The 15,210-nt window shown below is 44.5% G+C and overlaps 1 protein-coding gene across 1 annotated transcript in view; it reads left to right on the top strand.

Moving 5' to 3' along the window:
* Positions 1–19: 19 nt before the first annotated feature.
* The window catches only part of NEMP2 (nuclear envelope integral membrane protein 2), a 72,512-nt gene continuing 57,321 nt past the window's right edge, over positions 20–15,210 (top strand). The window contains exon 1 of the mRNA XM_040357171.1: positions 20–178. Coding sequence (XP_040213105.1) covers positions 94–178 — 85 coding nt within the window. The 5' untranslated portion in view covers positions 20–93. The remainder of the gene's footprint in view (positions 179–15,210) is intronic.

Here is a 15,210-nt window from a genome sequence, read left to right as displayed (position 1 = left end):
TGACCGAGAAAGCTATATCGCTCCAGCTCAGTGATCGGCTCTCGGCTGCTCTAGCCTGGTATTCCTAAGCGCTAATTCAAACTTGGTAGAAGGATGAAAGTCGGAGGAGTCGGCGTGTGGACTGCAGTGTGCAGCATTGCCCATACTCTGCTCCTGGGCGGCGTACGGGGCCACACAGGTATAGTACACGTATAAATCCATGGCATTCACTTCACTTAGGCACTCAATCAAAAACTCTTGTCATTTTTGTTTCTATCCCACTGATCTCCTGCAACCATACCTGTCTCCGTGCGTGTCATGTTATCATGTCTCCGTGCGTGTCATGTTATCATGTCTCCGTGCGTGTCATGTTATCATGTCTCCGTGCGTGTCATGTCTCCGTGCGTGTCATGTTATCATGTCTCCGTGCGTGTCATGTTATCATGTCTCCGTGCGTGTCATGTTATCATGTCATGTTATCATGTCTCCGTGCGTGTCATGTCTCCGTGCGTGTCATGTTATCATGTCTCCGTGCGTGTCATGTTATCATGTCTCCGTGCGTGTCATGTTATCATGTCTCCGTGCGTGTCATGTTATCATGTCTCCGTGCGTGTCATGTCTCCGTGCATGTCATGTTATCATGTCTCCGTGCGTGTCATGTTATCATGTCTCTGTGCGTGTCATGTTATCATGTCTCCGTGCGTGTCATGTTATCATGTCTCCGTGCGTGTCATGTTATCATGTCATGTTATCATGTCTCCGTGCGTGTCATGTCTCCGTGCGTGTCATGTCTCCGTGCGTGTCATGTCTCCGTGCGTGTCATGTTATCATGTCTCCGTGCATGTCATGTTATCATGTCTCCGTGCGTGTCATGTCTCCGTGCGTGTCATGTCTCCGTGCGTGTCATGTTATCATGTCTCCGTGCGTGTCATGTCTCTACGTGCATGTCATGTTATCATGTCTCCGTGCATGTCATGTTATCATGTCTCCGTGCGTGTCATGTCTCCGTGCATGTCATGTTATCATGTCTCCGTGCGTGTCATGTCTCCGTGCATGTCATGTTATCATGTCTCCGTGCGTGTCATGTTATCATGTCTCCGTGCGTGTCATGTCTCCGTGCATGTCATGTTATCATGTCTCCGTGCGTGTCATGTTATCATGTCTCCGTGCGTGTCATGTTATCATGTCTCCGTGCATGTCATGTTATCATGTCTCCGTGCGTGTCATGTCTCCGTGCGTGTCATGTCTCCGTGCGTGTCATGTTATCATGTCTCCGTGCGTGTCATGTCTCTACGTGCATGTCATGTTATCATGTCTCCGTGCATGTCATGTTATCATGTCTCCGTGCGTGTCATGTCTCCGTGCATGTCATGTTATCATGTCTCCGTGCGTGTCATGTCTCCGTGCATGTCATGTTATCATGTCTCCGTGCGTGTCATGTTATCATGTCTCCGTGCGTGTCATGTCTCCGTGCATGTCATGTTATCATGTCTCCGTGCGTGTCATGTTATCATGTCTCCGTGCGTGTCATGTTATCATGTCTCCGTGCATGTCATGTTGTCATGTCTCTGTGCGTGTCATGTTGTCATGTCTCCGTGCGTGTCATGTCTCCGTGCGTGTCATGTCTCCGTGCGTGTCATGTCTCCGTGCGTGTCATGTCTCCGTGCGTGTCATGTCTCCGTGCGTGTCATGTCTCCGTGCGTGTCATGTCTCCGTGTGTGTCATGTCTCCGTGCGTGTCATGTTGTCATGTCTCTGTGCGTGTCATGTTGTCATGTCTCTGTGCGTGTCATGTTGTCATGTCTCTGTGCGTGTCATGTTGTCATGTCTCCGTGCGTGTCATGTCTCCGTGCATGTCATGTTATCATGTCTCCGTGCGTGTCATGTTATCATGTCTCCGTGCGTGTCATGTCTCCGTGCATGTCATGTTATCATGTCTCCGTGCGTGTCATGTTATCATGTCTCCGTGCGTGTCATGTTATCATGTCTCCGTGCGTGTCATGGCTCTGTGCGTGTCATGTTGTCATGGCTCTGTGCGTGTCATGTTATCATGTCTCCGTGCGTGTCATGTTATCATGTCTCCGTGCGTGTCATGTTATCATGTCTCCGTGCGTGTCATGTCTCTACGTGCATGTCATGTTATCATGTCTCTGTGCATGTCATGTCTCCGTGCGTGTCATGTCTCCGTGCATGTCATGTTATCATGTCTCCGTGCGTGTCATGTTATCATGTCTCCGTGCGTGTCATGTCTCCGTGCATGTCATGTTATCATGTCTCCGTGCGTGTCATGTTATCATGTCTCCGTGCGTGTCATGTCTCCGTGCATGTCATGTTATCATGTCTCCGTGCGTGTCATGTTATCATGTCTCCGTGCGTGTCATGTTATCATGTCTCCGTGCGTGTCATGTTATCATGTCTCCGTGCGTGTCATGTTATCATGTCTCCGTGCGTGTCATGTCTCCGTGCATGTCATGTTATCATGTCTCCGTGCGTGTCATGTTATCATGTCTCCGTGCATGTCATGTTATCATGTCTCCGTGCATGTCATGTTATCATGTCTCCGTGCGTGTCATGTTTTCATTGCAATTCTCAGCTGTTTTTCTGATGGTAACAGCGTACAATGCATGTGACATACTGTATGTGTTAACCACTTCAGACGGCTACAGCACGGTGTCTTAATGTTCTTGTTCCACCATCTGAGAAGTTCCACAACCGACTTCGCAGACTTTGGGCATGCGCAGTAACAGGCTACGGAAATAGCCGAACGCAACAGCTGATCGTCAGCTGTTAAGGGGAACAAATACCATAGCTGGAACCAGCTCGGCAGATCACTCCCTTCTGCAAACTCTACGGAAATAGCCAAACGCAACAGCTGATCGTCCGCTGTTAAGAGGAACAAATACCATAGCTGGAATCAGCTCAGCAGATCAACAAACCTGAATTGCCGAGAGGGCGTCCCTTGACGTCCTCCCGTGCTTAATTGGCCTGCGCGCCCAGCTCGCTCTGTGATCAGTGGGTAAATGAGACTTGGCTGATCACAAATCAGAGTAAGGGGTCGATCCCGACCCCTTACCACGTGATCAGCTGTCAGCTAATGACAGCTGATCATGTGATGTAAACAAAGTTGGTATTCGGCTATTTTTTTCTCCTCGCGCTGACAGCGTGAGGAGAAAAAAATAGCCGGTCACTCACGGCTGTCAGATGAGCATCGGTGCCGATGAAGGAGACCAGGACCGATGCTCATCTGTGCTGCCTACCAGTTCCCAAAGCGGTGTTCCGCCCAAAACAACATAAGATCACATTTAACACTCTTAAGAATTTCAATAGCCACATCAAATTTTTTTTATGGTGTAAATACCGTAGTATATACAGGTGAAGTGCGACTTCCGGGATTTCACTCCCGCAGGAGTAGGCGTTTCTAATGCTTTCCCCAGCGCCGCAATGTAATGTGGGAGCTCCCCACATGTCTCCTAGGAACACAGTGTCTTGCTTCCCAAGAGACAATGCGGAACGCCATCCTGCTGAAGTGACGCATGACGCCGGTCACGTGACGAGGGCGTATCTAATTCTACTGTTGTGAATGCCATGACAAGGGGGCATAAACATTTAATGACGCCGCCCGTTGTCATGGCAACCAGGAAGTTTACGGCGCTACTCTCCGTAAAAACACTGTGCAAGAAAGAGCTTGAATGCTGGAAGATGAGCATTCACCGCTACCTGGAAATCAGTGCTTGTGGGCTTCACAATGCCCACAAGCAAAATGGAAAATCCCTATACCGCTTTTTTAAAGTTCTTCTTTTAAAAGAAAAAGGACAGACGATAATTGAAGACACCAAACAAGTGAGTTTTACTTTGTTAGGTAAAAACACATTGAATGCCTAAAAAAAAAAAAAAAAAAGATTGGCTGCGGAACCTCTGCTTTAAGTGCCCAGTAGGGAAGTGGTTAAAGTGGTTGTGTGTGTGTGATCTCCATATAAAGCCATTGTGACAGCTAGAGATGAGCTTGGGTGTCCTGAACTCCCACTTTTTAAAGGGTCACTAAAGGGATTTTTTTTTTTTTAGCTAAATAGCTTCCTTTACCTTACTGCAGTCCTGTTTTCATGTCCTCATTGTTTGTTTTTGCTCTGATGTTGCTGTAATTCCTCTCTGTTCTGAACAGTCTGTTTCCTGGTGAAAGAAGTCATGGGAGCTTTCTCTCTGTGCCACTAATCAAGGAGGTGTGATTACTGTGTGTCTTAAACCCCTCAGAACCAATCACTTTCGTTTTACAAACCATCACTGCCCTCTATTGGTTCTGTGTCTCTGTACTTCACAGAAGCATGAAACTAGATGCATAAACGAAACTGAAACTACAGGTACATTATATGATTGATTTTTATCTATCTTTAAACATTTTTAAAAGGAATCAGTTAACTATTATGTCTCTATACCCTGTAAACAGTCATTTCATCAATTTTTTTTTCCTTTAAGACCCCTTTCACACTGGGTCCGCAGCCGCTCATTTTAGCAGCACTTTAGCACTGTTTAAGCAGCGCTTTTAACCCCAAAGAAGGGGTTAAAAACTCCTGTGTTGCTGCGCTTCCGAATCGCTTTTCAGGAGCTTCAGAAGCGCTGCCTGTTTATTCCAATGGGCAGGGCGTTTTGGTGAGCGCTAAATACAGCACTCCCAAACCGCCCCCAAAGATGCTGCTTGCGGGACTTTTCGGAACGTCTCACCCCAGTTTTAAAAGTCACACTTGAATGGAAGGCGCTTGGCAGAGGTTATTTCCAGCGCTAAAACGCCTGAAAACCGCCTCAGTGTGAAAGGGGTGTTAAAGTGTTACTCTCTATATTCTCTATATCTGGTCTTACACAAAACATGGAAATGCAATTATTTTAGTAAATATAAACTGCTAATTTCCTTTTCTCATCAGCAGTTAGAGCAGTCTTGTGACTTCTATCAGTGTTCAGACAAGCACTGGTTATAGTTTGTAGGAGTTTTCTGACTGTCCTATCAAACTGCAAGACCTCTGGTCCTCTGTCTGGACAGTGCTGATTGACCCTGTGCTGATCACATGCACTCTTAGGAAATTATCAGGGGACAGTGGAAGAAGGGGAGGATCAGAGAAGACAGGCTCAAACAGGGGTGGGACTAACGTGACACGCCACTTCCGCCATATTGGAACGCAGATCGGTGTTCCCAGAATATTTGAATGCTGTGATTTCTTCTACACATTACAAGTGGGCTTTTAATGTTAATTTCTCTTTGGTTCATGGACAGCCACAGCTCCTTTATTCTTGACCTTTGTGACCAGGTCCAAAGATCCCTGGGCAGACGCGACAGAAGCGTTGGTGGCTCCGTGGGGACAGTATCGGCTAATTTATGCCCCCCCCGCTGAAACTTCTTCCTCATCTGCTCTGCAGAATTGCCCCAGATTGGCCTCGGCGTCCCTGGTACGCCGACTTAGTAAGCCTGGCAGCGGATGTGAGAGGACCTTTACTTCATCCTGCTTTACAGTCGCTGGCTTTAATGGCATGGCTGTTGAAAGTAAGGTACTAAGGGACCGAGGCCTGTCGGATTCAGTAATTTCCACCATGCTGAGGGCACGGAAGTCATCTTCTCGGAAAATCCATCATCGCACATGGAAGGCCTACATCTCTATGTGTAAGGAGATGGAGTAGCGTCCACGGACATATTCGATTTCCATGATCCTGCTGTTTTTACAGCGAGTAGTGGATCAAAAACTTGCCTTAAGCACCATTAAGGGGCAGATTTCAGCCTTGGCTGTTTTCTTTCAACGACCCTTGGTGGCTCATTCACTGGTGAGTGCATTTGTGCAAGGGGTTTGGCATGTGGCCCCTCACGGTTCGACCGCCACTGGCTCTGTGGGATTTGAATCTGGTGCTCTCGGTACTTTAGAAACCTCCGTTTGAGAACATCAGAGAGATTCCCCTTTTGACACTCTCTCAGAAAGTTGCCTTTTTGGTGGCTATTGCATCCGTCAGGAGGGTTTCTGAATTGGCGGCCTTGTCTTGCAAGTCTCCCTACTTGATCCTCCACAAGAATAAAGCGGTGCTATGCCCGCAGCCAAGGAGGTTGCTTTACATTCCTTGGACGTGGTCCGAGCTCTGCGGGTGTATCTGTCTGCTACGGTTTCGTTTTGGAGGTCAGACTCACTGTTTGTGTGTCAGTAACTAGTCCAAAGAAAGTAATGAAGTAAAAAAAATGGAATCCAACCTGGGGTGTATTATTAATATTCCAAACCTCTGATTCGTATATATAAGATGGGATAATTCCCAATAGACACTGAGTAACAGGTAAAAAAGAGAAGGATGAGACGGAGGTCTCAAGTAATGTCTTTGAGGGAGAATCGGCAACAGGGTCAAATGGAATGGTAACAAAAACTTTATTGATGAATACATATACAGTTTAATAAAAAAAAGGTCCATCTGGGGTGGTACAGAGACCTCCCGAGTGGGACCCGTTCCTCCAATGTACAGTTATCTATAAAAATGCAAAAATGACAATGTTGTATAATAAAAGTTTTCTAAAAGACTGACCAAACGCTACTGACTGGCTTGTGTTTATCTTCCCAGTCAGTAGCGGTTGGTCAGTCTTTAAGCAAACTTTTATTATACAACGTTGTCATTTTTGCATTTTTATAGATAACTACATTGGAGGAACGGGTCCCATTTCTCGGTGGATCAGACAGATCGTGATTCAGGCTTATGCCCTAAAAGGGCAGACGCCTCCCTTTCCTGTCACGGCGCATTCGACCAGGGCAATAGGAGCCTCCTGGGCTTTCCGACATCAAGCGTCTGTCTCCCAGGTGTGTAAGGTGGCGACCTGGTCATCCGTTCACTAAGTTTTACAAGGTTGATATGCATGCATCTGCGGATGCAGTGGCCGTTTTGAGGTTGCAACTCCTCCCCTGTTGAGGAGCTCTGGTTGTTTTGGGTGGAAGTTTGTTTGCTTACTGTTCCCACCCCTCGTTTTTTTTTTTTTCATTTTTTTTTTTTTCTTTTTTTTTTTTTTTTTTTTTTTACACTGTTTGGGGACGTCCCTAAGGTCAAGATACTCACTGTATAATCCTTTTCTCTGAAGTTCATGGATGGACACAGCACCCACCCCTCCTTTTTATGTTTGTACTGCTATTAGACGAACTGAGCTGCTGACTGCAGGCTGAGGGGTTATAGCCAGAGGGATTGCCCCCTGGGTGGTACTGTTTAGCTTTGCTGTTACATGTTTTTAACTGTTTAACATGTCTGCCTAGTCCTCTCCTGATAGACGGCATATAAACCCTAAGGTCAAGAATAAAGGAGCTGTGTCCGTCCATGAACTTCAGAGAAAAGGATTTTAGGGTGAGTACAAAAATCCTATTTTTAGATAGATTTGGATATACTGCACCAGGAGAGGCTTCTCTTTTATCCCCCTTCTGAATGCGGCCTGCCACCAGAGTTTAAAGGCTTTTAGCAGCGTCAAACACCTCTCCATGTTATTCTATGGCCTCATGCACACACAGGCTTTTAGGAGTTGTAAGTGGCATAGGATTTCCAAAACCAATTGCCACCCCTTTTGCCGTTTTTGTAGAGGAGTCTCCGTAATACCATGTAGGAATCTTCCTGGAATATAATTTAATATTGGCGTCCAGTGCCAGATGGGTTTCTTGTAGGAATATTATTTCTGCACCCAGGGCAGGACTTAGGGTGGTAGGGGCCCCTGGGCTTGAGTGTTGAAGGGGCCCCCTGGAGCCGAGAATTGGGGGGGGGGGGTCGAAGATGTTGAGTGAGGGGGCTGATCATAGTTGTTGAGCAGGGGGGGCGCATTAAAGCATTAAAGTTGTTGAGCGGGGGGGGGAATTGAAGTTGTTGAGCGGGGGGGGAATTAAATTTGTTGAGCGGGGGGTGCCTCTCACCTGCGCACGGAATGTGTCAGCTCTCTTCCCTTAAAGAGACATCCACACCCCGCTCCGGTTCCTCCTGGGGGGGGGAGTGCCTCTCACCTGTGCCGACAGCCGGGGCCACAGACTGTCATTAGCCCGGCTGTCGGCTTTCTTCCCTTCAGCAGCCACAGTCCTCCACACACCGCTCCGGTTCCTCCTGGGGGGGAGTGCCTCTCACCTGTGCCGGGGCCACAGACTGTCATTAGCCCGGCTGTCGGCTTTCTTCCCTTTAGCAGCCACAGTCCTCCACACACCGCTTTGGTTCCTCCTGCTTCCGTGCTGCCTCCTCCTTTTGCAGTGCAGGAAAATTAACCCTTTCGCAGGACTGCGGGAAGAAGCTGTCTGTGCGGGAAAGTCCCGCAGAATCCGTGCGCGTTGGCAGGTATGCGCAGGGCCGCCATCAGAAATTTTGGAGCCCCTTACTAGGGTTGCCATCTGTCCAGGAATCACCCGGACAGTTCGGGTTTGGGATCTTGTGTCCGGGTTTCAGTCTGCCTGAAACCCGGACACATTATTTAGACTGGGCTGTGGCTCCCCAAGTAACTGAGGTAGTCACACAAAAATCTGTTGCCATTCGGGAGATGCGGGCCTCTGTCTGGGGGCAGGTTTGGCATCACTGAGGGGGAGCCATGATGTCAGCAAGAGCAGTTTGGCCACACCCACTGTTTGCCGCAGCACGCTGCATTACCACTCTCCTTGAGGCTCCCAAAGGTGCCCCAGGTCTTTTATAATCCTATTGTGTATACTACGAAAAAAATGTTCCCTGTGCCACTAAAGTGTTCGGGTTTGGCTTGAAGAAAAGGTGGCAACTTTACCCCTTACACAGCTTAAGGCATGGGCCCCCTGGAGCAGAGAACCGGGGGGGGGGGGGTGCTGCCGCCTGAAATTGAGAAGCGGGGGGGCTGTCGCAAATTGAGAAGCGGGGGGGGGCCTTTACAAAAAAAAGAACTCTGGGCCCTTTAATTAAAAAAAAATAAACATTTATAAAAAATACATAAAAAAAGGGAGGTTGCCATCTGGGGCCCTGGGGCATCTGGGACTTTTAATACAAAAATATAAACAAAAATAAAAAAATAAACATTTATAAAAATAAATAAAAAAGGGGGGGTTGCCACATGGGGCCCTGGGGACCTCTGTACAAAAATATATATATATATATATATATATATATATATATATATATATATATATATATATATATATATATATATATAAAAAAAAAAAGGGGGGTTGCCATCCGGGGGCCCTGGAGACCTCTGGGCCCTTTAATAATAATAAAATATAATAAAATATATATATATATAAAAGAAACATTCTTTTTAATAAAAAATAAATAAAAAAAGGGGGGTTGCCGTCCGGGGCTCGGGGGACCTTCGGACCCCTAAAAAAAAGGGGGTTGCCATCCAGGGGCCCTGGAGACCTCTGGGCCCTTTAATAATAATAATATATAATAAAATATATATATATATATAAAAGAAACATTCTTTTTAATAAAAAATAAATAAAAAAAGGGGGTTGCCATCCAGGGGCCCTGGAGACCTCTGGGCCCTTTAATAATAATAAAATATAATAAAATATATATATATATATAAAAGAAACATTCTTTTTAATAAAAAATAAATAAAAAAAGGGGGGTTGCCGTCCGGGGCGGGGCCCATGGGCTTGAGCCCACTCAAGCCCAATGGTAAGTCCGGCCCTGTCTGCACCCATTGGGCTAGATTCAGGTAGATTGGCTTATTTTTCTGCGGGCGTAGCGTATCTCCGATACGCTACGCCGCCGTAACTTAGTGAGGCAGGTTCTGTATTCACCAAGAACCTGCACCCTAAGTTACGGCGGCATAGCGTAAATCTGCCAGCGTAAGCGCGCCTAATTCAAATTGTGAAGAGGTGGGCGTGTTTTATGTAAATAAAACATGACCCCACGTAAATGACGTTTTTGACTAACAGCGCATGCGCCGTCTGTGAAAGTAACCCAGTGCGCATGCTCCAAATTAACCCGCAAAAAGCCAATGCTTTCGACGTGAACGTAAATTACGCACAGCCCCATTCACGGACGACTTACGCAAACGACGTAAAATTTTCTAAATTCGACGCGGGAACGACGTCCATACTTAACATAGGATACGACTCATATAGCAGGGGTAACTTTACGCCGGAAAAAGCCTGACGTAAAAAAATGCTCCTGGCGGACCTACGTTTCTGAATCGGCGTATCTACCTAATTTGCATATTCCTCGCGTAAATATACGGAAGCGCCACCTAGCGGCCAGCGTAAAATTGCAACTAAGGAACGACGGCATAAGAGACTTATGCCGGTCTGATCTTGGTCAAATCTATGCGTAACTGATTCTAAGAATCAGGCGCATAGATACGACGCCGCACACTCAGAGATACAACGGCGTATCTGGAGATACGCCGTCGTATCTCATACCTGAATCTGGCCCTTTCTATTTCCCGTAGCACCATATGTCGCTTCTGTGCAGAGTTTAACCCTCTAACATTGTACGTTATAAATTTTATCAAATCCATTCTTCTTTTTTCCTTTCCTCCTTTGCGTACTGTTTGGCGCTATTGCCCACCTCCTTTGTATATAGGGAGATGGCTCAAGAGCTCTCCGGAAGTCCAGGTCTCCAACCCCCTTTTCTTCCTCTAATGTCCGTTTCTATTCTATTCTATTCTCCTTACCTCCCGCCCCCATTGCTCCTCCTGAAAAAAAAAAACACAACTTTTAGGCCGCGTACACACGATCGGTCAAAACCGATGAAAACGGACTGAAGGACCTATTTCATCGGTCCAAACCCGATCGTGTGTGGGCCCCATCGGTCAGTTAACCTTCACTCAAAAAAATTAGAACTTGCTTTAAAATTGCTTGGAAGCATTGAATTTCATTTTTTTCAGCACGTCGTTGTGTTTTACGTCACCGGGTTCTGACACGATCGTTTTTTTTAACCGATGGTGTGTAGGCACGACGGACCATCAGTCAGGTTGATCGGTTAACCGTTGACAACGGTCCTTTGGACCGTTCTCATCGGATGGACTGATCGTGTGTACGCGGCCTTACTTTTACTTTTCCCCCTATTATGTCTTCCTCCTGGAGACCAAGTGCCACTGTTCCTCATCCTGTGTTTCCTCTTCTTGTCTCATAATTCTTCCCCTTAAAGCCTCTGGCACTGGGATTTCCAATTTTCCACAGAACTCTTGTACTTCTTCTACAAACCTGAGTTTTACTATATGCCCATTTTTCTTGCCAATCAGACATGCAGGGAACCCCCAATTATATTGAATCTCATGTTCTTGTAAAGTTTTCAACAGAGGTTTTAACATCCACCTTCTTCTTAAAGCGGGGGTTCACCCGAAAAACATTTTTTAACATTAGATTGAGGCTAATTACGGGAAGCACAATCGGGTGTTTTTTTTTTTTAAATCAATGCAGTACTTACCGTTTTAGAGATAGATGTTCTCCGCCGCTTCTGGGTATGGTCTTCGGGACTGGGCGTTCCTATTTGATTGACAGCCTTCCGACCGTCGCATACAGCGCGTCATGAGTTGCCGAAAGAAGCCGAACGGCTCTATACGGCGCCTGCGCACCGACGTTCGGCAACTCGTGACGCGCTGTATGCAACGGTCGGAAGGCTGTCAATCAAATAGGAACGCCCAGTCCCGCAGACCATACCCGGAAGCGGCGGAGAACATCTATCTCTAAAACGGTAAGTACTGCATTGATTTAAAAAAAAAAACACCCGATTGTGCTTCCCGTAATTAGCCTCAATCTAATCTTAAATTTTTTTTTTTCGGGTGAACTCCCGCTTTAAAGTATCTTGTGATAGATCCGGAAAGATTTGTAATAGTTTTTCTTCATATTTTAATGGGGGCTTTCCCTTCATACTTCTCCATATTAGATTTTTTTCCTCTAGTTTCTCGAATCTTACTATTATGTCCCGTGGACTTTCTACTGGGATTCCCATGGGTCTCCTTAATCTATAGACTCCAATTTTTATAGCATTTATTTCTAATGCCACGTACACACGATCATTTCTAGGCATGAAAAAAACGTTGTTTTTAAAAAATGTCATTTAAAATGATCGTGTGTTGGCTTCACATCATTTTTTCGGGTTCTGAAAAACGTAAAAAAAATTTTTCCGAAGATGCTGCATTTTTTAACAACGTTTTAAACAATGTCGTTTTTCGGGTTGTAAAAAAACGATCGTGTGTGGGCTAAAACGACGTTAAAAACCCGCGCATGCTCAGAAGCAAGTTATGAGACGGGAGCGCTCAATCTGGTAAAACTATCGTTCATAATGGAGTAAGCACATTCATCACGCTGTAACAGACAAAAAAGCGTGAATCGTCTTTTACTAACACAAAATCAGCGAAAGCAGCCCCAAGGGTGGCGTCATCCGCATGGAACTTCCCCTTTATAGTGCCATCGTACGTGTTGTACGTCACCGCGTTTTGCTAGAGCATTTTTTCAAAACAATGGTGTGTGGGCAACGTCGTTTTAATGATGACATTGGAAAAACTTTGTTTTTTCTACATGCTGAAAAACTTTGTTTTTTTTCATGCCGAAAAATGATCGTGTACACGGCATACGTTTCCCAATAGTGGGTTAAATATTTTTCCCATTATTTCTACCAGATCTTCTTTCTGGGAGTTTTCAGGGAGTCCTCTTATTCGCAGGTTCTTTCTCCTGTTCTTATTTTCTTGTTCTTCCATGCTATATGCTTGTTCTCGCTGTTCTTTTTTTTTTCATTCAATTTTAAGTTTATTTTCAATAAAAGTACATACATTTGTACTATAACAGCAGTATACAAGTCAATAATATACAAAAACAATAAAGCAAGTGCATTACTCCACATATTAGACATTCTTGTCGTAGTAACTGTCCATCATATCTATCCATTTCTTATGTTCATCACCATACGGTGAGAGTAAAACAGTTTGTATAAGCACAGAAGAAAAATTAGGTGTAACTAATAATTTATAATTAAATAAAAGAATAATTCAATATGCTATAGGATCCCTTAGGGCTACCGTTGCCACACAATAAATTATATATAAGAAAAAACCCCCATGGGTGTACTAGACCTAAGTTCACGGAACGAAAAAAGGATAGGATTTCTGGAAAACAATAACCCCTCCGACACCCCCAACGGGAACTGTCTGTGTCCAAGAGGTCAAGCAACCCCTTCAATCCCCCCTCCCTCCCTCCAATAGTTATTACTAAAACCCACCGGTTTCTGTAATCATATATTCTCAAAACCCTCATCAAACCTAATATCCCCAAAAGTTTGGTGTAATCCTTTAATAACCTAAACATAGGCAAATACAAATGTTTTTATAATATTTATTTATTTATTTTCCTAAACATAACACACTGAGAATGAGAAATAGCGAGGATTCCATCCTCATAGATAAGACAACGAGATATAATCAAAGAAAAATCAAAGAAAGGAAGAGAAAAGAGAAAAAGAAAAAGATATGGCAGCCTGCCTGCCAATGAACATCATCATCAGGATATAAATGTCATCACAGCCTTCACGGGGTAAAAGATATTCCCATAAATTTCATCCAAGGTTCCCATATTTCATGGAAAAGAGTAGACATATCCAACATGGAACAAACCCTCTTTTCTTGTTCCATAATCCATGTAACCTTTTGTTTCATATACCGGATGGAGACAGTAGTCTTTTTCCACGCAGCTGCTATTGTGATCCTGGCACCCGTCAGAATGTATAAGATGAGTTTTCTAGTAACCTTGGAGGTCTGGGGTAACATTCCGTTAAGTAAAGCAATAGTGGGGGATTGATGTAAGTTACAGCCTGTGACTCGTCTTATTATGTTAAACACCTTATTCCAGTATCCCCGTATTTTGGGACATTCCCACCATATATGTACCATAGACCCCAATCCCTGACAACCTCTGAAGCATAGGGGCGAAGTTGACGGATACATGGAAGCCAGTTTAACAGGAACTAAATACCACCTAGTATAAATTTTTACATTAGCCTCTACAAGGGATATATTCACATATCCTTTAATGGATCTAGTATAGTTATTACACCAGTCAGATAAATCCCACGTATTATTAAGTTCCTTTTCCCAGGCCAGCATATGAGGTAATTTGGTACAATTATTAGCAAGCGATTGATAAATGATGGAAATATTTCCCTTCCTGATCAAACCCTGATCACAATTACTTTCATAAGGTGTCAATAGTCCAGAGATCGAGTCACTATCCCATAGGCTTTGTGCATAATCATGTAGTTGAGAAAATCTTAGTTTTTCTGAGACAGGAAGACCTAGCTTGGCAATGAAGTGTTGTTCAGGAAGTGGACCCGAGCGTGAAAAAAAACGACCTATACGATACAACCCTTTATCATGCCACCATTTGAAAGAATCTATATAAATTTTAGCAACAAAGAGTGGGTCTAGAAAAACACTTGATAAAGGCCTGCCTTTAGAAATTAGAGAGGGATTGTTTTTAAGTGAATCCCATAAAACTAAGGTTTGAGAAAGAGTCGGAGATAATATAGAAGGCCTATTCTTGGTAGGACTCCACATCAACTCCTCTATCGTTAGATTCGGGGTCGCCTGCTCTTCTATATCTAACCAGTCAGGGCGTTCATGTTTAAGAAAAGTTTCCGATAACTGTGCCAATCTCGCTGATTGATAGTACCATAATAAGTTGGGTACACCCAGACCACCCTGTTCAGGCAAGTTATAGAGAGTGCGAGATGAAAGGCGTGGACCCTTATTGTTCCAAATAAACTTGGTAATCTTTCCTTGAAAAGATTTTAGATGACTTTTAATTATCGGTATGGGTAATGATCTAAAAAGATACAAAAGCCTAGGGAGAAGAGTCATCTTAACCGAGTTAATTCTACCAATCCAACCTATATTCTGAGTACCCCAATCTTTCAAATCTTTCTCAAGTTTTCTATACATAGGGGGATAATTGGCCAAATACAAATTTTGGATGTTGGGGGTCAAATAGATACCCAGGTATTTGATATAAGAGGTGTCCCATTTGAATCCATAATCTTTCTTTAGTAAAGAAACCGTGGATTCAGAGAGAGAAACATTGAGGGCCCTAGACTTGGCCATATTCACAGTTAGACCTGAAACCATAGAGAATTTGTCTAAAAGAAAATATATTTCCGGTAGGGACGTGTCTGGATCGGTCAAAAACAGTAAAAGGTCATCTGCAAATAAGGCGCATTTATGCTCCATTTTGGCACACCTAACTCCCCTGATATTTGAGTTTTCACGAATAGCTATAGCCAGGGATTCCATAACTATTGCAAACATCAG

Source organism: Rana temporaria, chromosome 6, assembly GCF_905171775.1.
Source record: "Rana temporaria chromosome 6, aRanTem1.1, whole genome shotgun sequence".
In the NCBI taxonomy this organism is placed as follows: Eukaryota; Metazoa; Chordata; class Amphibia; order Anura; family Ranidae; genus Rana; species Rana temporaria.
This window is presented reverse-complemented; position numbering and strand designations above follow the sequence as displayed.